General features: G+C 37.6%; 2 protein-coding genes across 3 annotated transcripts in view; both read left to right on the top strand.

Annotated features, from left to right (window-relative positions):
• Positions 1 to 48: 48 nt before the first annotated feature.
• tpra1 (transmembrane protein, adipocyte asscociated 1) lies at positions 49 to 13006 on the top strand. The gene is made up of 11 exons (XM_028447625.1): positions 49 to 274; positions 3958 to 4141; positions 4275 to 4407; positions 4911 to 4997; positions 6563 to 6635; positions 6786 to 6865; positions 6956 to 7066; positions 7144 to 7204; positions 9943 to 10045; positions 11052 to 11132; positions 11265 to 13006. The coding sequence occupies exons 2-11, from the start codon at positions 3969 to 3971 to the stop codon at positions 11533 to 11535; spliced, it is 1173 nt and encodes a 390-aa protein (XP_028303426.1). The 5' UTR covers positions 49 to 274; positions 3958 to 3968; the 3' UTR covers positions 11536 to 13006.
• Positions 13007 to 13650: 644 nt separating this feature from the next.
• The window catches only part of chchd6b (coiled-coil-helix-coiled-coil-helix domain containing 6b), a 96162-nt gene continuing 83325 nt past the window's right edge, over positions 13651 to 26487 (top strand). For both annotated transcript variants that reach the window (XM_028448173.1, XM_028448172.1), the window contains exons 1-4: positions 13651 to 13824; positions 18597 to 18696; positions 19116 to 19170; positions 22205 to 22361. In XM_028448173.1, the coding sequence (XP_028303974.1) occupies positions 13741 to 13824; positions 18597 to 18696; positions 19116 to 19170; positions 22205 to 22361 (396 nt within the window). In that variant the 5' untranslated portion in view covers positions 13651 to 13740. The remainder of the gene's footprint in view (positions 13825 to 18596; positions 18697 to 19115; positions 19171 to 22204; positions 22362 to 26487) is intronic.

The following is a 26487-nucleotide window of genomic DNA, read 5'->3' as shown; positions in this document are numbered from 1 at the left end:
AGGAAATATTCGGACGCAGCCCTGGTACGCGAAGGAAACAAGCACTCACATCTCGCGAGAATTAGCAGCTCTGCGTGGTAGCTATGTCATGTGACCACGGGGAAATTTCCCATCGAAAGTGTCGAGTCCTCCAACACAAGCTGAAGCTGAAGCTATGTGGTTCGGCAGTGGTCCACGTTCCTCCTCAGTACGCCCTTAATGACACATACTGGTTTCACTGAAACTCCGGAACCTTTTCCAGTGGTCGTGGGTTTGTTTGGAGTCTGCTGAGTCGGTAAGATATTGTTGTTCACCCTCTGAACATCTCTGAGTGGTGTGACAGCGTCAACACGTTTGTTTTGAAAATGCTAGTGCAAGTCAATAGACTTTTTGAACAGGCATGTTTCTTAAATTTCAGCCTTTATTCACAGTTATTCATCAAATTGCTTCTGTGAATGGAACCGTTTAATAAAGAGGATTGTCAACGTATTACATAACTACAGCTAGAGCTAGCATGCTACATGAAGTAGCCTTAGCTAAACCAGAGTTGACCAGAATGCTAACAGAAGATACAGAAATAACATGTAATCACAGTAAAAGCATGTGTCCTCTTTCACCTACGGGCCACAATCGGTACATAAATAGTCATTTATACTGGGTGTGTGATTGTTATGTGCCTGCTTTGTTTACAATGCTGGGCTAGAGAAGCTATGATGTGGATCTGCTGAGTTCAGCTAACTTTACAGCTTTGTTTTTGCTCTTCTTTTATGAATGATGCATATACTGTATATAATGATTGATTCATGATATACATTCAAGATTAAGCCTGTAGCTGGAAATGATCATTTTACTACTTCTGACATGATTGAACTACTTTCATTAAAAATAGAACGTAAATCTGAAACGTTTAAATCATTTAGGACTCCACTACATCAGGGGTCACCAACCTTTCTGAAACTGAGCTACTTCATAGGTACTGGATAGTCCTACCAGTTTGAAAAGCACTTCTTTAATATGAAATGTTCACAGTTTCACTTCAATTAGAGGGTAAGATAATAAGGAAGGCCAGCAGTAACTTGTTTAAGTTTCAACATGCAACACTTCTCCTAATTTAAATGCAGTTTCATTGTATTACATTTCATCGAAAACGATCATCTTTCTGTTTTACTAGTTACTAACACCTTTGAACTAATCGTATAACCTAACCTTTGTCGGAACGCAGTGTTATCATAGCCAAGTGGTCTAAGGAGCTAGACTTTAGGATGGTTCTTTCTGCTGATGTGGGTTCAATTCCCACTTCTGACATATTTTTTTTTTTTTATTATAACATATTTAACACGTTATGTTACACCTTTAAAAATACATATAAGAAAAAAAAGAAACATTTGAGGGTATTTCCTGGGTTAGGGTTTGGGATAGGGATAGAGTTAGGGCTAAAATAAAACTGATGAAACTATAGGTAGTGACGGAACTACCAGCATTTGGCTTACCAGGAAGTGCCAGAACTATAGTCAGGATTGTCACAGGTCTGGACCAATAGCAACAGGATATTTTATATTATATATAACATACTACATCACACAAATAAAGATACAAAGCGCACCAACACATTATATAGGGTGTAAAACCACACCTCCTACCCATCAACCCCTTGGATGAGAGAACAGTCACCAAGTGCTCACCACACTACAACCCATGCACCAAATCTGCAACACTTCAAAGCGTTTGAATGTTTCAATGAAAATAAATATTTAAAACTAGTCATTTAATACTGAAACTTAATCACCTATAGCAGTATTTACCTCGAGTAAGTACTATCTACATCTGTCAGTTTGAATGAGTGAGTTTGAATCCTGGGAAGTAAATCAGATTTTAGATGGAGCTCATTGTGACTAGAGTTAGTCAGTTACAATTGAAAATAATAAAATAAGTACACACATAAGGCCTACTCATTACACTCTTCCAATAGTATGAAATTAGACCTTTTGCTCCACATTTTTATAAAGTCTGGTATCTTTAATCTTAGAGAGGATGTCAGTTTCTCTATAAGTGAATGTTCTGGACTATGTTGGTCCATTGCTGTCGATTTGGAACATCAGGTTTAAGCCAGTCTGGTAATGGCCTTTCAAGCTGCTGTCAGTAAAATTTTCACTAAGTAACGGTCATCTTTTTGCATCACATCTATGTTCCCAAGGTACAGCACACTGCAATCCGTAGGGATGTTGTATCCCAGAACCTTTTGTAAGATGTCACTAATCGTAGTCCAACAGGGTTTTATTTTTGGACAAGTCCAAAAAATGTGTGTGTGGTTTGCTTCCACATGACCACAGTTCCTCCAACATGTTTGCTGTATTCCAAGTTGCTTATCTTTCATATGAGGGGTGATGAAATAATTAAGAAATCTCTTGTTGATGCAAGCATCACAAGTTATTATTTCAAATGTGCTGCGCTAACTGGGGAGTGGTGGCCCCGTGGTTAAGGATGCTGGCCTTGTAATCAGAGGGTTCCTGGTTCAACCCCGAACTGCTCCCCAGGGATGGGTTAAATTGCAGAGGACAAATTTCAATAAATGTGTAACAACATATACAGTACATGACCAATAAAGGCGTAAAGCCCAATTTAACTGTAGTTTCCTGTCAATTCATTCTTGCAAACTCACTAGTGATGTCCTGATAGAACTTTTTCATTTCAGAAATCAGAATCAGAAATGTTTTAATGGCCATGTACAGTTTTTAGGACAGTACAAGGAATTTGACTTGGTAGTCGGTGCGCGAAACAAAAAACAAAAGAAGAACAAAGAAACAAGCCAGCAATAATAATAATAATAATAATAATAATAATAATAATAATAATGATAAATATAAAGGATGAGGGATAAATAAAGAATAGATAGAGAATAAAGGATATATATCTATATATATATATATATACACACAGTGCAGCAGGTAATGTCTTCATGGAGGTGTTGATCGGGTGGGGGAGGTTCAGTGGGTGACTGGGGGTGTGTTCATGTGGATGGTAGCAGAGGGAAAGAAGCTGTTTTTGTGTCTGGAGGTTCTGGTCCTGATGGACCGAAACCTCCTTCCAGAGGGGAGAGATTGAAACAGTTTATGACCGGGGTGGGAGGGGTCGGCCACAAGCTTTCCTGTATGCCTCAGAATCCTGGAGGCGTACAGGTCCTGGAGGGAGGGCAGATTGCAACCGATTATCTTCTCTGCTGAGTGGATGATACGCTGCAGTCTGGCCTTGTCCTTGGCCGTAGCTGCAGCGTACCAGATGGTGATGGAGGTGCAGAGGATGGACTGGATGATGGAGCTGTAGAAGTTCACCATCACCTTTGTTGGCAGACTGAACTTTTTCAGCTGCCGCAGGAAGTACATCCTCTGCTGAGCTTTTTTGCTGAGGTTCTGGGTGATGATGGTCCCCAGGAAGCAGAAGGACTCCACAGAGCTCACTGTAGAGTCTCCCAGGGTGAGGGGGGTGAGGGGGCCTGGGTTCTTCCTGATATGATACCGATATTGCAGCCTTATGTATCGGCATGAATCATACATACTTTTTTTTTCTTTAATAAAAAAAAAAAAAAACACTTATTTTGTTATGTGGAATATTAAAAAAGGCTTGATTAAGTGATGTTACTCAAACAGAGAACAGTAGGTATGAGAAAAACTGACCCAATTATTATTAAACATTTGGTTATATAATTTTAACTTTCAACATAATATCAACAGTATTCTACAATTTAATAAAATAAATAAAAAAAATATGACAAAAACAAAAAAAATGAAAATTTGGAAATTTAAATCCGATATTCATTTTCAGGCTATTATCGGACCAATAGCCGAAATCGATATCGGGTTGGGACACCCCTAAAACTCTCTATGCAGTTAAAGGTGTAATGATACAACCTGTGTGTCACACTGTGTTTGGATTGGAATACATGGAAGTAAGAGACATTTTGATCTTTCTATTTCTCTTCAGGTTCTTACAAGATGCTAGCCACAGTGAGCGCTGTGGTTAGTCTCGCACTATACAATGGAAGTGTTTCCCCTACCCCTTTGGAGAACACATCGTCATTCCCAACCTGGCAACCGGATACTCAGGCTAACATCACCAAGCCTCACAAATGTCTGCAATTGTTGTACGAGGACGTAGGAGACTCTCGGTAAAATGTGACTCTGATAGGATAGAAAAACAAAAATGATATCAATGTCTATTTTCACCTATCATGAAGATATAAAAGTGTTTATTTTGACTGTTGTTTTTTTTCTCCATCACCTCCACCTGTTTTTCCTTAGTGTGCGGATTTGGGACATTTTACTACTGGTGCCTAATGTGGCCTTCTTTGTGTTCCTGATGGGGAAGCTGCCCTCAGCACGGGCAAAGATTCGACTCACATCAAGCCCAATCTTCGTCACATTCTACCTTCTGGTAGGACAAGGGTGTAAAAAAAATCTATGAAGTGCTTAGAAAAACTCACCTTAACTCAAGTTAATCTTTGTATCAATTGCTGTAACCACGAACCTTATTATATTATTCATCGTTGGTATTTCAAGCTGTAACATGAAGGATTTGTTAAAGGATTTCAAATTCAGGTTAATCATGATATGAGCTAAAGTATAAAAGCAGTACGGTGGCGTAGTGGTTCACAGCTCTGCCTTGGTCCTTTCTCTGGGAAATTTGCATGTTCTCTCATGCTTCAGTGGATTTTCTCCTATCACTCCAGTTTTTTTCCCACCATCCAAAAACATATATATTAGCTTGACTATAAACCCCTCAGAAATGTGATGTCAAATTTCACAAAGTTATCCTTGAAAAAACAAAACAACAAAAAAAAAAGCCCCCGTTAGATTGTGCTCCAGTATAGGTTTCTATTTTGTGAAAGAGAATTTCCATTTGTCAGTTTGGTAAACATGCTCTGCATTGTTCCTCAGGTTTTTGTTGTGGCAGCAGTGGGAATCACTCGAGCAATCGTGTCAATGACGGTCAGTGCGTCCAGCGCCGCCACCATCGTGGACAAAGTAAGGAGAACCTTTGCACACTGGATTGTAAAAACTTGAAATTCATACAGCTTCACAGTTAATCACATTTCAATTGGTTTATTTTGTTTGAAATATTTTGTTTTCTCATTACTCTAAAAATTAGGTTACCATTGTTTTTTTACTGTTTGTAAAGTAAATTTTTTTTTTTTTAAATAAATAAATAAATACTATTCAGAAAAAGCTCATCATCACTCAAATGTAGTAATGTTTGAGTCAATCCACTCACCACAACACTAATCCATGGTGTGCACTGATGTGTGGTAACATTCAGTGTCTGTGAAATGGATTAAAGGTATAATAATACCTGTCGTGGACAGTAACGCATTACATTTACTTAAGTACTGTACTTTAGTACCAGTAGTATTTTCAAGTATCTGTACATCACTTGAGTATTATTATTGGGGTATACTTTTTAGTTTCACTCCACTACATTTGAAAGACAAATATTGTATTTTTTACTTCACCACATATATATGGATGCCCTCATTACACACTACTTTTTCTCTCCTGTCAGCTCAGCTTTTTTATTCTTTCAGTTCTGAGACTAAAAAGTTTCTGTTGATCCTCACACGGGTTGTCCCAGTTCTACTAAACCTTTAATACATCATGCTCGTCAATGCAAGAGCCAATCAGAGAGAGGCATGTCATGTTAAATATAGTTGTTTTTTGGACAAAAATGTACCCTGAGAAGGACAAAGCTACTCCTCCTGAGCATCCATGGCCGTATTTTTGGCCCATTTTAGGTTTTTGAAACCAGAAGTAGCCATTTAATGCTGGCGCTATAAAGTTTGGTTAGCTCAACAAAAGATGCACTATTTAGTTAGTTTTTAGTGTTTGTTCAAAATATACCTCATGATGCTCAACTCTTACTACAAGTAATGGAAATGTGTGATTTTTTTTGTTTGTTAATAATACAGTTGTTGGTTATTATTGTTTGTTTTTTTTACCAAATAAAACAGTTGTATTGATTAATGCAGCAGTTATTAAACTCAGACTTCTTACCTTTATTTGTGTAATGTTGAGCCTATTGAAGATCTCTTTGCTAATTGTGTGATTAATAGTGATTTTGTTGGACTAATGTGGTTTTATTAAACTCAAACCTAAATGTTTTGGTAGTTCATGAAACAGCGCAGTGTTATTCAGTTGTACTACACTACTGTTAAAACATAGAACACACTGTGCATCAGTGTTTTTGTATTTTTGCAATTATGGTGAGGAAAATTATGTTCAGATCTTTAATGAATTTAATTACTAAAGTAAGGAAATATTTCAGTACTTTCACTTAAGTAATATTTTGACTGAGCAACTTTTACTTACTGTAGTAGTTTTTGAAAAGAAGTATCTATACTTTCACTCAAGTAATAAAAGTGAATATTTTATCCACCTCTGAATACCTAAGACATTTCTTTGGATTTATTGAAATGTTTCATGATTCATTAATTTGAAATGTTTTGTTACATTACATATTTGAAAGGCGGCTTTTAAATGATCTGTGTGTCTTTGTTTCACCCCAATCCACTACTGATGTTTTTTTTCTATTTCAGGTGCTGTGGGAAATTACACGTTTCTTCTTACTGGCCATCGAGCTCAGTGTGATTATCTTGGGCCTAGCTTTTGGTTTGTTTTTTTTTTGTAAAGTTTAAGACTTGTAATTTATGCCCAATGTTAGTTTGACACAGTCAAGTGACATCATCATTTTTTACTGAAAATCCAAATACCTCAATCATCTGTTTTTTAATGAAACACTGGGTTTCATTCATTCATTAGGTCATCTGGAGAGCAAGTCCAGCATAAAGCGTGTGCTGACTATAACTGCTGTGCTAGCTCTGGCATACTCAGTCACACAGGTAATGATTGCTGATTATGAGCTTTAATAACCCTTATGTGCCAACATCAGATAAAGATCATCATTTAAAATGAATGATATACCTCCACAGGGCACGCTGGAGATACTGAACCCAGACAGTCACTTGTCTGCCAAGGACTTCAACATTTATGGTCATGGAGGACGCCACTTCTGGCTTGCCAGCTCCTGTTTCTTCTTCCTGGTTAGTCCTGATACACAAACTCGTTTGTAACGATAGAATACTCCCTCATATTTGACTGGACTTGTTTGATTTACCAGGTGTACTCGTTGATTGTGATTCTGCCAAAAACTCCATTGCGGGAGAGAATATCTCTGCCATGTAAGTAATGCACTTCGTTGAACACACAACATATTTTAGATGGGAGAACTACAATGTTGAAAATGTGAGTCAGACCTGTTAGTCTTGCTTTTAAAATACCTGGCCAAAAAACAAAAATTGCCACACTAATATTTCGTTGGACCGCCTTTAGCCGCACTCTTTGCAATTTAACTCATTAACTCACTCAGTGCCATTGACAAGATAATTCGTATGTAATGTAGTAACCAACTGGTGCCCTGAAGGTGGCAGCAGCGCACCTTTAGATGTGAGATTAGCCACTTAAGCTACCGTTAGCTAAGGAGGGAGAAGCAGGAACAAGGGAGATTATGGCGCTATGAAGTGAGCTCACAGCACCACATATTCACACAGAACATGTGTGGACCTGAGTGGATTATTGATTATGCTGCGATTGTGAGATAAAACCATCAACTAACCGGGCTAAACGGGTCATATCTCCGTGTCGGGAAGAAGAGGAAGTTACGTCTGTGTGATTGACCGGGGGGGGGGTCCTTTTTTTTAGAACGAAACCAATGTGCACTGAGGGGGGTAGAAGTTAATTTGTCGCCAAGTTCTTGTATTGATGACAGGAGCTGCTGACCAATGTGTAAAGTCTCCTCCAACACATTTCAAAGATTCTCAAAAGAGTTCAGGTTTGGACTCTGTGGATGTCTGATCCATGTGTGAAAGGATGTCTCATGCTCCCTCAACTATTCTTTCGCAACTTTTAGTGTAATAAACCCTGACATTGGTGTCTTGGAATATAACGGTGCCATAAGGGCAAAACCAATCAATTGATGGAATAACCTAATCTTTCAGTTTACTCAGGTAGTCAGCTGACCTCATGCTTATAGTTCATAAAGTTGCTAAAACTTTATGAACTGAACATCTGCAACAAATCCAGATCAAACACACTAGGCATGATGGGTGCTGCCTTTCCCTTTACCCTGGTGCCCCCATCACTCTGGATCAGAGTAACCCTGGACTTATCATTCAAAGTATTTATGCTCCTTAGCAAGTTATTTTTTTGCCATTCATCTCACAAAGCTACACAGATGTTTAGTCACAATCCATCGAGTTCTATTCACATTGTCTGTGTGAGTTTCTTTTTTCCCGATATTAAACATAGCCCTGAGGTGTACTGTTCTTTTACTCTACGATTTGATGTCTCTTGTTTGCGTGATCGCTGTTCACGATCGTTCTTGACTTTTTTCGACCACTTTCCTTTCTCAAAGATGATGTTTCCCCACACTCCTTCCAGTTTTTAATAATTCCTTGAATGGTTTTTAACCTGATTTGAGGAGTTTTAAAAATCTCCTTCCCTGTCTCCTTATATGCGTGTCCACAATTTGACCATTCTGAAACAGGTCAGGGTTCTCGCCAGCGCTGTTGAGCATAGGGACCCCCGACCTCATAATTTTGCTCCCCAATGGCACCCCCTATGGTCCGTTTTAAGCAACGTAGTGGGGATTTTCTGTTGTCTTTTCCTTTTTTAATCGGTACTGTCGTAATAAATGTTGCACACTTGGACACAAAAAGGACTTCCAGGCGTGCATGGGTTGTTCTCTCTCTTTTTTTTTTTTTCTCTCGGGCCGGGTCTTCTTTTTTGTGTGCATTATCCGCGTGTTTTTATAATTAAAAAAAAGTTATCTTTTTAAGCTGAATAACCGAGAAACACATACATCAGCCTCACCATCTATTTAATACAGGCGATCTGCTCGGATGCCGCTGTTTTTACTTGAGGACCCCTGCCACCACTTAGCTGCCCCCAATGCTGCCTTTGTGCTTCCTCCGCTTGGTTACCGTAATTACCGTCCAATATAAACAGTGCGGCTTTAACCAGACGTAGTGTGGAGCACACATGAAGCAGCTCCTCATGTTTATAACTCAACAGATCATTCTACATGCACGCACACGGACGTGAATACCGTCTGATTGGAATGTGTTCAAGCCTAATGATACATTGTCTTCATTCTGGTTGGACAAGTTTGGGCCGTATTCTCTCGGGCCGGGTCTTTTTTGTGTGGCACGATTACATTTGTGCGTTATTCGCGTGTGTGCACGTCCTCCGCGTGTGCATATGTGTGTGCGTATTATTGGAGGACATGTATATATTTATATATACCAAGAATGAGTTACTAACTACATTCATCATCACCAATTCAACAAATAACTTTTAGCTGTAAAGTGACAAAAACCAAACTCAACTTTAGCTTTACTTCACTAATGTAGCCCTCAGAGAGTTGTACATTTCAAAATGTTCCGCACCAGTGGCACTCCCTCGCGCGCCACGCGATCCCCATATGCTGTGAAAAATTCCTGGTGAGAATCCTGCAGATTAACATCTTTTCCACGACCACACAATATGTCTCTTGACATGGCTGTTTAACAAATGAGAAGCTACTCACTGTGTCAGTAAGGGTTAGATAACTTGTTAATAGCTGAAACATAATCACATGCAGTAATTAATCAATAGGAGGCTCTTACATGTGGACTTAGTTAAATCCAGATGGTGAGAATTTTTTTGACCAGTGAGTTAATATTCTTAAAAAGTCATATACAAAACTAGATCTGCAAAAAGCTATTCTCTGTTGTCTCTTAATTTAGCATCTTATGAAGTGAGGCATATTCCTTACACCAGTATATTGTCATTGTTGTATCTTTTTTTTTTTTTTTATCTTTGCTTATAATTAATTTAATTCCTTAAGAGAGTTGTTTTTCTGTTGTTTTTTGGTTTTCAGCAAAGAGAAGTTTTTACGTGTATGCAGCGATCCTGTCTCTACTGAATCTGGTGCAGGGCTTGGGCAGTGCTCTGCTGTGTGCAGGAGTCATAGAGGGACTGTGGTAAACTGCTTTGGTTTTATCCCCGCAATATCTCCCTCATATAGATTGTGTGTTTACTGGCATCTTTACTCATTTCCACTTTAAATCTGTTGAAGCATATACATTTGAATGTTTTCATCTGCAGTACATTTAAACCATGACTAACTGATCTGCAAGTTTCCAAAGAATTTAACAACAATAATCTGTAAAGTCATCAATCCTAATTTTGGTTCTGTCTCAATTAAATACATTTATACTACAAATCTCTGTAGGAGACAGTATTTCTGTATATTTGTACCTTCATTTTAACCAAGGCTACGTTCAGACAGCAAAGTGCTATTTGGATTTTTTGAAGGATGAACTGAATATGATCCTGAAATGACCCACATGAGGAAAACAAGTGCTGAGGTATTGACGTGACGATGCAGGCACCCACTGTGTTTACCATAGTAAATATGGAGACATGTCATCTCAGCATGGGTGTGGCACTGATAATATGTATAATATATAAATATTTAATAATTTTAAGACTTCTCTCTCCTTCCACTTTCCACTCCGTCCTCCACCATGGCTTATTTTTTCCTCTGCCGCTCCATTTGGGACACAGAATTATGACGTTTATCTCTTTTCAATGATGTAAAGGTAAGCTAAATGCGACCTGGCTGTTCGGACAGCAGCCAAATTGCAAATGATCAGATATGTATCTGATTTATGCTCACATAGGAAAGTGGCCTGGGTTGGATTTGAGAAAAAATTTAATTTGTGCTGTTCAAACTGTCTTTAACAATCAGATACAGGTCATATATGGACAAAAAAAAAAGTATATTTGGGTCGCATTAGCCTTCAGTCTGAACGTTGCCTAAGTAGCATCCATAGCTAAATGTGTTTTTTCAGAGATGCATATGTGTCAGTGAAATGAAGATTAGTGCACAGTAATGATATTGAGTATCCATAGCCAGTGGGATGTTAATTGTGTTTTGTCCCCAAAAGCTCACATGCTTTTAATTCCTTTTCTTCTCTGCAACAGCTGTGTGGACGTCACCACCTTCTTGTACTTCTCTGCTTTTGCCCCCCTCATTTACATCACATTCCTCAAAGGCTTCTTTGGGTATGCACTCTAAATTGATGTCCTAGATTAAACTGTTAGGTATTCCAAATGCAGTGTATTTTCATCTAAGATCTGTATATGACGTGTGTCTATTTACTTCCTGGCTGTTTATAGATCTTTTTTTTCTTGCAGCTCAGAGCCCAAGATCCTCTTCTCCTATAAGTCCCAGGTAGACGAGCCAGATGAAAGTGATGTCAGTCTGCCCCCGACAGTCGCTGCTACTTTAGCACGGAAGGAATTCATCGACCAGGGCCTGTACTACTCCTCCACACAGATCGACGGCTCAGGGCCGAGCAGCTCTCGGATGGTTGGAGCTCACCTGGATGATGTCGTCTCTGGGCCCTATGGGTCCAACAGCATAAACAGCATCGACGCTGACCACTGGAGACCTGTTAATGTGTGATCACACTGCTGGAAATGGGCTTTTGAGGACAACCAGTGATTGTTGATGTTGATAGAACCCTAAACACTGAGGAAGGGTCACATTGGTTGTTGCCAAAGAAAGCTGACATGTGGACTCTGGATCAGAGACCCATGGGAGGGGATGGGGACCCTGTACCTGCTTTAGTAACACTGTTGACAGTGTGTTGCTGCTGTTGCTCCAGGAATGAGATGCTGTCTCATTGTGACCCAGATAGTGTTGATGCACATTGTGTTATGCACACTCATAAATGTGAAAGCTCACAGAATAGTCTCTGTTTATTTTCTCTCATTCCAACTCCATCATCCTTTGAGTTTATGACTAAGTTGCAAACATATAATAAGTCATTTGATATACTCTGCCTTCTTCTAATTGTAACAAGATGTGACATTGATATTCTGTTCATCAGAAGCTGCCTTTTGTTTGATGTGCACTGATCACAATGCTTCTCTAAACACAGAGGAGATTCATGCTAATTTATTTTTCCGGTTTTGTTTTGTTTTTTTAATGCATGTCCTCTGTGCTGTCCATAAATGCTCCATCTCAAATACAACAACAAGATATACAGTATCACTGGTTTTTGTTCTGATCCATCAGGAAGGTGCAGCCTTTGTGATTTTAATACATTTACACAGCATAGTTTGGCTTTGCTTACTACAAAAGACAAGACGGGTGTAATAGTTTTCCAGTGTTTAAATTAATTTTTTGGTTATGATAGACTAAGGAGTAAATTCTGTAATTCATATAAACCTAATGATCATATTGACACAGATAAATGCAGTTAAATACCCATGATTCTCATTGGAAATCAATGAGTGGTCTTCAATTTTATGTACCTTAAGGAAAAAAAAATTTTCATGCAACAAAGACCTGGTCAACCATAAAGTATTATTATATACAGTAGAACATTAAAAACCAACTCATGGTATGATTAAACAGCCACACCGATATATAGTATCCAGATAGCATCTGTATAAGTTGATGTCTGTGTTTATTAATGCAGTATTCAAGGATGTTGTAACTGGCCCAGAAAATCTCTGGGGTTTCTTGTTCATAAGGTAGAGAATAGACTGAATATTTACAGTGTTTTCTGAATACCTAAAAATGTAGGTGTACTGGATTTTTTGAAATTCCAAGTATTTGATAAAGTTGCTGTGTTTTCTAGTCAGGTTGAATATGTGTTGTCCCTTTATCACATGTGCATCACAACAGAAATTACTGAGCTGTATTAAATGAATCAATTACTTTTGAAAATGTGGCTTATTTGCCTTCATATTAAAGCACATTGATTGTACAGCATTTGTTCCATAACAAAGCAATGTGATAGCATTCCAGAATTAGCAGAATACACAGTGGATGCTTTGTTGTGTCTTCTTTATTTCCCTTGGAAAAACTGGACGCACAGTTGTTACCCTGAATCTACATGTACATTAAAAAAACAAATCAAAGTGTGGTTTCTTGTAATCTGTTTATGGCCAAATTACATACAATAATGACTGGTTGGAGTTAAGTCCTATGGTACTGCTACACCTTTGATATTGTCAAGAATTGTTAGATATGGACCTTCAAATGAAAAAATAGAAAACAATAATGTAAACAGGAGGTTATATCAATTATAAGGTTGAATTATAAGCATGAGGTCTTCAGCTGTTATTTTTGTGAAAATATAAGCACTAAAATTATGTAAATTTGACTACAAGTGTATCATTGGACCAAGCAGTTTTATTTTTTCCTATTTATTTGCAGTAACAAAATATTGAATTATATTAATTTCTAAAAAGTTAATCTAAAAATAAATTATGATATATAAAACCTTTTTTTAATCTCCATTGAAACGTAAGCGCCGCCATTGAAACGTAAGCGCCGCCTTTGAAATATAGTATATTTAGGAGAAAGGACGCCCCTCTGTGGTTATACGTAGTAACTACTCACCTCTTCAGCCTGCAGTTGGAGATTATGGTTATTTCACTTCGTGTTCCACTGACCGATTATAAACTACATTTCCCATCTACCTTCATAAGCAAACTGCATGAAGTGATTGGATCAGAATCATTCCATCTGACCAATGAGCTTTGAGGATATTGCGGCGTTCAATGACCTTTATTAGAGTGTGTGAACCGCTGCTCTCTGTGGCTGATTGCCTGCTTGTCACCGGCTATTGCTGCATTTGTTACCGTGCTTAATAACATGGGAGGTAATGGCAGCACGGCGCGGAAAGTGTCGTTTGGACTGGGCGAGGACGAGAAGGTCACAGTAATAGAAGGAGTGAAGGTTTGTGTTACAATTCATGTTATTTTACGTGAAGTTCACAGCCGCTGTTTGGTTTATTTAAAGGCTGCTGTGCTGCACTGAAAGCCCGACACTTACAGGTCCGACGTCCTCAAATGACCCGCGATCATTCCCACAGTCCCACACACTCACACTATGGAGGAATAGCAAAGTGTAAAGAGCAGGAGTTTGACGCCTAGTTATCATACTACCTACGCTCATAAATAATAAAACTATTATATACAGAAATAAAACACTGGCCTTTGGCGGCACAATGGCTTTCATTAGTTTCATCGACAACAACAAATAACCCGCATTTTGACTATGTTTCCACGATATGTGCCTGTTGAAAACAAGTCATAAGACAAGAACAAAGGTAGTTTTCCAGGTTGTTTTTCCATTTCACTTGTTTTCAGGTTCTCTAGGAAAATCTGTCCAAAAACACGTATTTGAGGTTGGTATAATCTGTCAATATATCCAACGACTTACAAAACAATTGGAATGTGTGCATTGAATATTTTTCCTCTGATCAATTGTATGTTGTTTTGATCAATAGTGTAATCATGATTATAATCATTAAAATCTATGTTTATGTATGATTCTTTTGAAATGCAAAAAAATACTAGTTTTTTACTATGGTCTACTGATGGTGGTCAATCATATACATTAATGTATATTAGTCCCTCCTTCCTCCTATAGACCCCAATACAAATGGAAACTTATGCCCAGCCAATAGGCTTCGACTTCCTGTTTTTGAGACTGTCAATCAAAGTAAATGTGGAACTGTGCTGGAAACAAGGCCGTGCATCACAACAGCGAACAGATAAATAATATTTTGGCTCTTACCTGATCCATAGACCTATATCAATGTGACCCGATGGGACCTTGTATTCCGCGATGCACGTACAGAAAACTGGAGGCGTGGCTTCTGGTAGATTGCGAAGCAGGGGAGGAAGTGGAGCTGTTGAGGGCGGGACATCGAGACGGTTCTCAGAAACTCTGGATATCAGCTTTAAGGAAAAATCTGTATTTTTTTTGCCCTAATTAAAAAAAAACAATATATGAACAGTTTACAGTGCAAAATTAAGCTTTAGATACAAATTATACCAAAAAAAAAAAAAAGAAATTAACCCAATAATTTAAAATGTACCACGGTTTAACTGAATAAATACACTATTACAGAGTGCTTTCACAAAATGTAACTCATTGGAAACAATTAAGACTCATCAATCCACCAAATGATTCAAAGCTACCACTGACTAATTGTTGAGAAAGTCCCTTAATTTATATGCAGCAGAGCGCACATTTTAAATGTAAATATTGTCGAAGATCAGGTTAATTCGATCGTAGCAACAAAAATCGTGATCACGAAAAAGTCTAAAGTAGTGGCAGTAGTAATGGTTCAGATGAGCTTGTTCACTTATAAACAACTCATAACAAATAAATAAATAAACACAGATATAAAGGTAAATAATAGGTAATTTTTTTTTAAAGTAGATCGTGAAGCCGTGCTGTGGAAAAATGACCGTTTTTTTTCTGTACAAATTCATCAATTCGTTACGTAAATGTATCCCCTTCAAAATAAAAGCACAGCTCCATATTTTTATGTTTTTGGGCTGACGACTGACAGTTGTGAACTCCTGTAAAAACAAAAAAAATATTATCCCAACACTCTGACAAAGAGAAAGTAGCTTGAACAGTTGCATTTTTCCACCAGATGTCGCTGTTGTGCAGAGAATTATGCTCATCTGTGTTAGACACAATTATGTTGTTCAGCAAGTCTTAAAGTTTGCAAACTTAACTTTGTTCACTAAATAAAACTTTAGGGCCTATGTTACGAAGCAAGATTACCTCTTATTGCGCTAAATTCCAGGATTTATTCATTATGTGCTGGACTACAAAGCTGGCTAACATCTTACAAAGCTAAATCACCATGGAAACTTATGCTGAACAACTAGCCTGGTCAAGAGCTTGTGTTTCTCTGGCTTGGATCTTGGTGAGTGCTAAAGTCCCGCCTCCTGACCAATCAGATCTCTTAGAAAGCGAGTTGTCCAATAACTCACTGTGTGGAACTGATCTGACAGCTGTCAGGAAAGAGAATATTTAGACATCGATGCGATCCTTTCATTTACCGATGACATCCCTTAGGAAACATATAGATTTATATCTGATGGACTGATCTACAATCAGTTGATGAAGCCTGTGTCTCAATCGTATGCGCGGATGGGTGAAGTCATAGATTAATTAATTTATATATGACTTCACTTGTCCCTGCATACGGATCGAGACACAGGCTTCATCAGCTGACTCTGTGAATGCGTAAAAGCGTCACATTATTTTGATATTAATCTAATGAATGGGATATCCCATCTGATGGATTGATATGATGAATAATATCACACTTTTATGCATTAACAGTATCAGCAGCTTACTTCCTGGGTTCTTTCTTTCATTCCTTCCATTTTATTTTACAAATTTGAGTTTTTAATTTAAAAATAAATAAAAAATTCCCACCACAATTTTTTTGGACTTTTACGCATTCCGATGTGAGTCAGAAAAAAAAATTGTGATAATCGAGATCGGACGATATGAAAAAATAAATCGTGATCATTTTTTTTCCCATATCGCCCAGCCCTTCAGGCCACTTCTGTTTGTTTCAGGGCGGTGGTGAATTTCCTGACTTATTTCCACAGTCAGGAAATAAGTCTTTGCTACTAATGCTAATGCTGATGGTGGCTTCATGTAGTTCCAGTGTGCTCTCTCTCCACAGCTTCATCTCCAACTCTTGTAGTCGACACAAGTGCTGTTCAGGGACTAAATTAAATGGTTTTCAAGTGCGAGAGTGAAGCTCACATTTACATCTGCCATGTTTTTTACAAGTGCTCGGTCTGCATCGCATTTCAAAAACCAGAGCCAGTGCGTGCCATGTGTTAATCTTTCCTGTCTGGTCGGAAGACACGTGGGAGTCTAACTTTGCCCCTGTGACCGAAGCTATCCTCAGCTTCGGGGGTTAACTCCCTTGTTTCACAGCAGTCATTGAGTATGACTTGGGACTATTTAATAATTTAATAATCGAGCTGCTCCGTCACACACACTCCCTCACCCCGCACACTGGTCGAGCGACCTGCACCCACACACACTGACAACAAATGTTAGGTTCAGGTCCTGCATGGAAAATCTTCAACTCTTCCACTCCCTTAGTCACAACGCTGCGTTTAGGTCCCAAAACATGGTACCATTTGATTTTCCGTGAATCTGTATCAGAACCTAAAAGAAACCAACCTGAATTCATATGATTGGATCTGTGATCGCTTATTGTTTTTTTTTTTTTTTTAAAACTCACTGAACAGTGATCGGCCCCAAAATCCTGAGCGTGTAAAGCCTAATATATATATATATTAGGGCTGGGTGATATATCGAATATACTCGATATATCGCAGCTTGTAGTCTGTGCGGTGTTGAAAATGACCATACCGTTAAACTCGCGGAATTTTTTTTTTTTTTTAAATATCTTAGTGGCATTATGTACAAAAAGTGCACTTTAATTTTGTGTTTTGAAATGCCATGTGAGTTGCATCCTGCACTAATGTCTTGTTTTGAAATGTCTCTGTGACAATTTTGCACAGAACGTGCACTTTCTGTTGACAATTTTATGTTTGAGCCACTCACTGTTTAATAAATACAGTTATGTCAACTTTGACTTAGTTGTGATATCCCCTTTTTTGCATGAAAGTTTAAAATTGGCATATATTAATGCAGTATGATCAAGAATGTTTTAATGTAGACATATAGAATCATCATACTGGTGTGATTTTGTGCATCAAAGTGTTAATTCAAGGGTAATGCAAAATATCGAGATATATATTGTGTATCGTGACATGGCCTAAAAATATCGCGGTATTTATAAAAGGCCATATCGCCCAGCCCTAATATATATATATATATATATATATATATATATATATATATATTGCATCAGATTTTCTTGCATGAATATTGTGACCCCACAGAATGTCCAAAATTACCTCTGAACTACTCTAGTAGCTTTTTAAAAAAAACCCTAGTTTTTTAAAAATGTAATTAATTAAAATGTATAAACATATTTTATTGATTATTTATCTGCTTTAGTGGAATAATTTATTTCCCACATTACAGAATAATGTATATATGATGTAATATCAATAAAATGTTTAGTGGTGTACCGTTTGCAATTTTCTTGCTGACCACCAATTTTTGAAACACAAACAGGGGGACAGTGTGTGCAAGAGACCCATTGGATCTATTTACATAATCCATGTATCAACGATAAGGATAATCCATGTTCTTGTGCAGAAAAAGGAATGTTTCAACGTTGGATGCTTCAGAGCTGTCCTCTTCTGCTCCATCCTCCTGCCTGTAGCGCTGATCCTTGCGCTCACTACTACAGCTGCTGCCGATGCAGGAATGGAAAGAACGCTACACACAATGACACTATGTGACCGAACCTTACCATCAGTTCTCGATATGTCTGAACCCGACTTGTCGGGTACCGTCGGGCTTAAGTCGGGGAACCATCCTTTAGTCACAGTATCAGCTGGCGTCTGATTTCTAGATCCTGCCCTATGATCCTTTAAGGTTCCAGGGTTTGTAAATTTTGTGTTTGTTTTTGGCACAAAAAACTTTGTGATGTTACTGTTGCTGAAGCTATTAACGGATATAAATAGAAAATGAACCCTGTATTTACACCTCAACGTGTGTTGTTTTTGTGTGTGTATTTACTCCCTTGTCTTAAAAAGCTTTCAGATGCTGTGCTCCGACAAATGAAGGAAACGCAGGGGGATGAAAGCAGCAAGTCACCTCCGCCTGCTCCACCAGATGATCACAAAACTCAATCGGGTTTGTCTCAGTTATAGACTGTAGATGTAGTTTTACAAAGAGTGGAAGATTTTGATATTGATTTCTAGGCTTTTCAGTTTTTGTTTTGTCATTGAAAGGAAAGGGCACTTAAGCTACTGTATTACACATAAAAACATGTATACAAGTATCTATATATATATATATATATATATATATATAATTACTTGAAATTAATTATTTTAATATAAATTTTTTATTGAAAATTCTATTTTTGATTGTTGAGAATTGTAATTTTTTTTTACGTTTCTTTTCTGTTTTAATGGTCAGAAGCCTAATTAAAAAAAAGTTAGTTTTAAGTTTCATTGGTAAACATGAAAAACTGTTTTATATGGCACAGATCTCAATCAACCAACAAGCTATTTTGTATTGAATCTGCTATTCATCCATATGGTTTTCAGATCCCAAACCGACTGACCCCCCCACAACAGATGCACAGGAAGAAATGCGCAAAACGTATGTCCACATCTAAAAACATCTGTTTTTAGTGTTTAAATGTACAGTTTGTGTCCCCTGTGTAAACATTCTCACTTTGTACTATCACAATGTAGTGCCTACTGTTATCACACCTGGTAAACTATGGAACGACTTGTTTTGATATCATTAATTATGTTAAATGTTGTAATTTTAGTTATACAGATTCACCTGCTGTTTTATAAAGGTTTGATTAAGGGATACTCAACACAAACAAGCTCAACTAAAATAATACCATACAGTATGTAACCTGTACTAGGAGGAATGAGAGGTAATTTAGAGGCTGCTCATGCAACAACTGATGTAGCGATTACTCTAGAACCTATGTTCCCAAAGTGGGGTACGCAAATTGTCATAGAGGGCAGATGATTAAAAAATAAAAATTGGAAACTAGAATAAAAATAAACCAGCACTTAGGATGCTCCGTGTATTGCCACAAATGACACATTAGCTGGTGTAAGACTACCCATGGTTACACATTATTGTTTGTTATATATTGTTCCTCAACAGGATAGGTAAAGTTCATAGACAAATTTGACTATAGGATTACATTGTATGTGATATTACATCAGATGTTCTCAACCTTTTTGGATTGTGACCCCATTTTAATATCACACGTTTGTGACATTTTTGGCATCTCCAGAGATTTCTTCATTCGAGAATTAGCTTTTGATAATGTTTGTTGTAACAAGATGCGCCAGCTCATATATTTTTATACTACATTTTATTTGAACTAGATATACGTTTAAGAAAGTGAAAGTACAGTATGTGTGTGGTGTAATAAATTGAAAAATAATAATGGAAACATTTTAAAAATGTTCTTTAATCAGTATGTTTATTATTATTATAAATTAGACATAATAATAGAATAATTCCATAAAGTTCAATGAACTGGATGACATAGAAATGTAATGAAGCCCTAAAACCTTTGATGAAACAGCATTAAAATGCTGTTTCATCATAAAATAACATTGGACTGGAAATACAAAGAGTACTACTGATGTTAGAAAAATGCGTAACAAATTAGCAACAAATTAATAAAAATCATTTATTCAGCATTATATATTTCATCTAAAGTGAATTCATGTGATGGGTTGCCTATTGCTTTAAGGGTTTACAACACTACTGACTTTAACCGGTATATTGTGGTATTTTTTACACTATTGCAGCTTTGATGGAGCCACATTATATTGCTATGTGAAGAGCCCCATGAGGCTGCGGACCCCTACTCTATGGGGGACACTACCCCAGACTTCTTCTGAGCTTGGTCTACAGTAGGGGTCACCAACCTTTCTGAAAAAACTGAGCTACTTCATAGGTACTGTATAGTCTGAAGGGCTACCAGTTAACACTATTGCAGCTTTGATGGAGCCACATTATATTGCTCTGTGAAGTAGAAAAAGAGATGAATGTCATAAATGCACCTCGTACACTGGTATCTAGGTGAATTTAATCATGGTTTAATTCACAGCTCTATAATGATGGTTTTCTCTATAGCTATTTATAAAAATACGTTTAAAGCCTGTTTTCTTTTGGTTATTTAACATGTTTAGACCCACAAAACGCCCTGGATGTTCTTTTATTACGATGTATAGCGCTAATAAAAAAAGTTTATTATTATGTTTTTGTTCAGTTTGCTGTACCCCTGATGGACCATGTGAGGTGCCTTCAGGAGCTATAGTCACCAATGAGGTCCATCTAAAATGTGGTCAACTTTACAGGATTCAAACTCACAAAGATAAATAAATATGACAGATGGAGATAGTTGTTAAAACTGCTACACCCGATACAGTTTTTAAATATTAATTTTCACTAAAACTTTGTGACCAATGTTTTTAAGTGCTGCAGATTTGGTGCATAAGACGTGGTATGTTATATATAGTATGATACATAAAATATATTTATAAAAAAGCAATTGTTACATTTGACCAATGTTGCATGTTATACAATTAGTTAAAAGTTGTTTGTTAGTAGCGAGTAAAATAGGAAGATGATAATTTTTTTATGAAATTTAATGAATGTTAAACTATTGCATAAATTCGGAGAAACAAAGTGTTCCATGTTTTTAAGTTACTGCTAGCCTTCCTTATTATCTACCCTCTAATTAAAGTGAGGCCATGAACAATTAGTATTGTCTTTTCTAACTGGTAGCCCTTCAGACTATACAGTACCTATGAAGTAGCTCAGTTTTTTCAGAAAGGTTGGTGACCCCTACTGTAGACCAAGCTCAGAAGAAGTCTGGGGTAGTGTCCCCCATAGAGTAGGGGTCCGCAGCCTCATGGGGCTCTTTGACTCTTTTGCAAGGGCTCTCTTTAGCTTTAAAAATAATATTAAAATAATGAATTATTTCTTACAGAGGGTATTGATGATTAATGACTAAAAATAAATCGCACTGTGCAATATCAATATCAACAAAAACACTATTCTGGAAGAAAATAAAGATTTTTTTTTTGTGTTGGGAAACATTTATATAACTGCCAACATGCCGGCTTAATATGCATGCTTGATATGTTGCTAGAAATTAGAAATTGGCATGTGTTGACTGACATGATCATGTGTTAACAAATTTATTTTTTGTAGCCCTTCAAATCCATGAACTCATTAAATTATTCAAAATTATTTTAACTGTGTAGAATTGTATACATTGTATTGTCTTTATTTAGGAGGTATTTTCTGCTCTATAATGACTTTAATCCAGGTGAGATTAGGCAAAATGGCTTCTTAGAGAGTAAAGGTTGCAGACCCCTGCCATAGAACATCTCCAAGATGCTGTACAGCGCTGTTTAATAATTTGCTTTTGGATGATAGTTGCAAGTGCAAGAGATGAACACAATAATCAGTGCCATTTTTATCTGAGTAGTATTGGATAATACTGCACTATGACTGATGTTTCACCTACACAGCACATTGCTAATTTACTTACATCAGTATTATTCTAAACACAGCAGATGTTATCTCTCTGTTTGGTTTTCCTGCTGAGCCCAACATTTACCAATGTCTTTTTTCTATGCCTTAGTTTTGAGCGGCAGCAGGCCCTGGTGCAGGAACAGTTGGCTAAACTGGCCCAGTGTGAGAAAGAGGCTGCAGCCGCCGCAGGCCTGGAGGAATTAATGCCAGCCCTCATCATGGAGAGAGGGAAGGTCCATGAAGAAAAGGAAAAGGTCAATATATTGGTGAGTGATACTTCCTTTGTAGCCGAGGCTCACCATTTGTACAGTTTTTTTTTTTTTTAAATCCAACTTTTAATCCAATTTTACGTAAACTCAGGACAAGAAAAGCAGTGAAAATCCTGGTCTGTTTTGGCTAATGCAACTTGATCAATGCACAAACCTAATCACACAGTCTCACCCATGACCAAGTTAAATGACTTACTTTAAACTGCGGTGGCAAAAAACAAGTTTTAATACATCCTTTATCTCCTCATAACTTAAAAATAATCCCTTTAGATAAATAATTTATAATTAACTGATCAATTTAAAAGGGATTTGCAGCGTCATGATACTTTACCAAAATGATCAGGTCAGCATGTTTCTAAAATGTTGCTTTTATTAAACAAAAACTAATTTTTATTTTTTATTGCATTCAAATAAATATATTTATCTTCCAAACGCTGCTCTTAGTAAATGTCTCCCTCTATTGGTGACACTTGTGAGTAAATATCCCATGTAGTCCTTGGTTGTGCCCTGCAGAGGGCAATCTGAACATGGGAAAGCAGACCATCAAACATTCGTGTCTAACAGCCTCACTTGTTACTGAAAACAATTCCATTGCAGCTGGACGTCCAGATGTGTCTTGTTGATTAATACACATTTCACTTTGTTTTGTTTTCTGTGGGACATTTTTTTTTTTAAAGTTTCGAACAAAGTGGAACTTGTTTTATCTTGATACCCCAAAGCAAAACGTAAATGATTGAACTATCTATTCAAGTGCAAAAATATGTCTTTTAATGTTGTTCCTGTGCTGAATACATTATGATAGTGGCAGGGGTGCAGCACACCAACATCAGTCACATGATGGAGGTGACAACTGTTTGTACCTAGAAAACCCTGTCCCTGCAGCTGACAAACACCCCCATAGCATGATGCTGCCACCACCATGTTTCACTGTTGGGATTGTATTGGGCAGGTGATTAGCAGTGCCTGGTTTTCTCCACACATACCGCTTAGAATTAACACCAAAAAGTTTAATCTTGGTCTCGTCAGACCAGAGAATCTTATTTTTCAGAGTCTGGGAGTCTGTCATGCGTTATTTGCCAAACTCAGTGCCGGCTTGCATATGTCTTGCTCTGAGGAGAGTCTTCCGTTGGGCCACTTTGCCATAAAGCCCCGACTGGTGGAGGGCTGCAGTGATAGTTGACTTTGTGGAACTTTCTCCCGTCTCCCTACTGCATCTCTGGAGCTCAGCCAGGGTTCTACTTTACTTCTCTCACAAAGGCTGTTCTCTCACGATTGCTCAGTTTGGCTGGACGGCCAGGTCTAGGAAGAGTTCTGGTCGTCCCAAACTTCTTCCATTTAAGGATTATGAAGGCCACTGTGCTCTTAGGAACCTTGAGTGCTGCAGAAATTCTTTTGCAGCCTTTGCCAGAACTGTGCCTTGCTACAATTCTGTTTCTGAGCTCCTTGGGCAGTTCCTTAGACCTCATGATTCTCATTTGCTCTGACATGCACTGTGAGTTGTAAGGTCTTATATAGGCAAGTGTGTGCCTTTCCAAATCAAATCCAATCAGAACCATCTCAAGGAGGATCAGAAGAAATGGACAGCATATCTGAATACGTATGACCATGTGATATCTCAATTTTTCTTTTTTAATAAATGTGCAAAAATTTCTACATTTCTGTTTTTCGGTCAAGATGGGGTGCTGAGTGTACATTAATGAGAAATAAAATGAACTTTTTTGATTTTAGCATATGGCTGCAATGAAACAAAAAGTGAAAAATTTAAAGGGGTCTGAGTACTTTCCATACCCACTGTGTGCTATGCTAAAGAAAAAATTGTCACATAAAATCAAAATTTTTAATAATTATATTGCTATTGTGCCACTGGCCGTGTTATGTCATTTAATTGAAATGGTAAAAACAGGATTAAGAGAATTGTTGAAATACAAATCTTCATTAAACCCTTACATTTAGCAGTTAATTCCACAATCAGATACTTGTTTTTGACTTTGGTTCATGATCGTGTTGGAGAGAAGCATTTAAAACAGTTCATTGTTTGTATTCAAATCATTCATTAGGATACTTCTTTTTTTTATTTAGGAATACAATGGTACACAAAGATAATACACAATACACACATTGCCCATCATTTTTTTTTTTTTTAACAGTAAAATTAAACCCAAGGCCCTGAAACAAGGGTCAAGTAGTACAGTGCCTTTGACAGTAATAATAATCCAATACCATAAACGGTATATAGTAACAATAGTAGAGCCGGGTATCACGATACAGCGATTCTGCGATAATGATATATCACAGGAGCTTTTATCCACGATACATTATATCTGTCACTGAAGAAATTCAGAATGTTTTGTCTACACTGAATCCATTTCACAGGATTTACAAAACGTTGTCAATCAATTTCACATGAATGACAGCCAAGGAAAGTGTACACTGCACAGTGGCTCTTCTTAACACACACTGACCACAACTAGTGCAATGTCCTTGTGTTATGTATTAGTATTTAAAGCTGATATCCGGAGTTTCTGAGAAATCTATGTTTATGTATGATTCTTTTGAAATACGAAAAAATACCTAACTAGTCTTTTACTATGGTCTACTGCTGGTGGTCATTCATACACATTAATGTATATAAGTCCCTCCTTCATCCTATAGACCCCTATACAAATGGAAATGATCGCAGAGTGCGCCCAGCCACTAGGCTTCGACTTCCTGTTTTTGAGACTGTCAATCAAAGTGAATGTGGAACTGTGCACGGAAACAAGGCCGTGCGTCAGAATAGCAAAAAGGTAAATGTGATTTTGGCTCTTACCTGACCCATAGACCTATATCAATGAGACCATGTTATGTTCCATGATGCGCATGGAGAAAAGTAGAGGCGTGGCTTTTGGTAGATTGGCAGAGGCAGTGAGAGGAAGTGAAGCTGTTTAGGGCGGGAACTTTAAATTGTATTAATCACAGCTTTGCACAAGGTGTGCTCGAACGTATATTATTGATGGCCTCATCCCACAACCGATCTGTAAACTCAAGACCCAGCTCCTGATCCAAAGAGATGCAAGTGGCCATCAAATGACAACATCTGGAAGCATATTTTAGATATTACAACTTTCTGACTGGGTTTCAGCATTAATAGATCCTCCCATGGTTGGTTAACAGGGAGAGAGTGATAGCATGGGAATAGGGTGGAGGCACAGTGTCTGATCTGTAAATAGCAAAACAGATGAGAGGCAGTTAAATTAATAAAGACATGTCTGAAAAAAATACCATATTTATAGAGATCCCTGAAATACTTAATGCCTTGGGTCTGCCAGCTCCTAAACATGTTGTCAGTAAGTGATGGAGGAAACATATGATTTTTAACTACAGGTGTCAGAGTGGATGGTGACACAAATTTAGAGTGCTGCCTAAGCTGAAACTAGACTTTGAGGGTGCACAGCACTACAGGGCTAGTTATAAAACTAGAAGGATTTAGTGGCAGGGAGGAGGAAAGTAGAGCCAGTAAAGGAGGTGAGGATAGCGATTGCGCCTCCAACTTACACCAGAGCAAATCTGGAGATATAAGCCAAAAAATCAACTTTTGAATATGCGCTGACCGATAATAAAACAAAGAATTGGGTAGTGCCAACCCCCCACCAACTAAGCAAAAAGAGAAGGTAGAGTGTGGGTAACAGTAATACCTAAATACCTGAATCCCATCGCACTAAATTTAAAAGAAATGTCGGATTGTTTAAGTGATAGTGCAGATTGGTTTATGGGATAACATTCACTTTTGAGAAGATTAACTTTAGAGCCAGTGAAGCAGCCAAACCATTGAAGTAAATCCAAAATGGATGCTATGCTAGACAATGGGTCTGATACATAAAGGAGCAGGTCACCCGCATAAAGTGACAAATTGAGTTCAATATCAGATCGAGAAACTCTGTGATAAATAGGGAGGGATTTTAATGCAAATGACAGAGGTTCAATGGCCAAAGCGAAAAGTAGTGGGGAGAAAGGGCATCCTTGTCTGGTACCATGTGAAAGTGTAAAATAGCCAGAACAAGTATTGTTTGTGTGAATACTAGCCTGGGGTTGGAAATGTAAAGAAGACGAATCCAAGATATAAATCTATTACTGAATCCAAATT

This window comes from Gouania willdenowi, chromosome 5 (assembly GCF_900634775.1).
Source record: "Gouania willdenowi chromosome 5, fGouWil2.1, whole genome shotgun sequence".
NCBI lineage: Eukaryota > Metazoa > Chordata > Actinopteri > Blenniiformes > Gobiesocidae > Gouania > Gouania willdenowi.
This window is presented reverse-complemented; position numbering and strand designations above follow the sequence as displayed.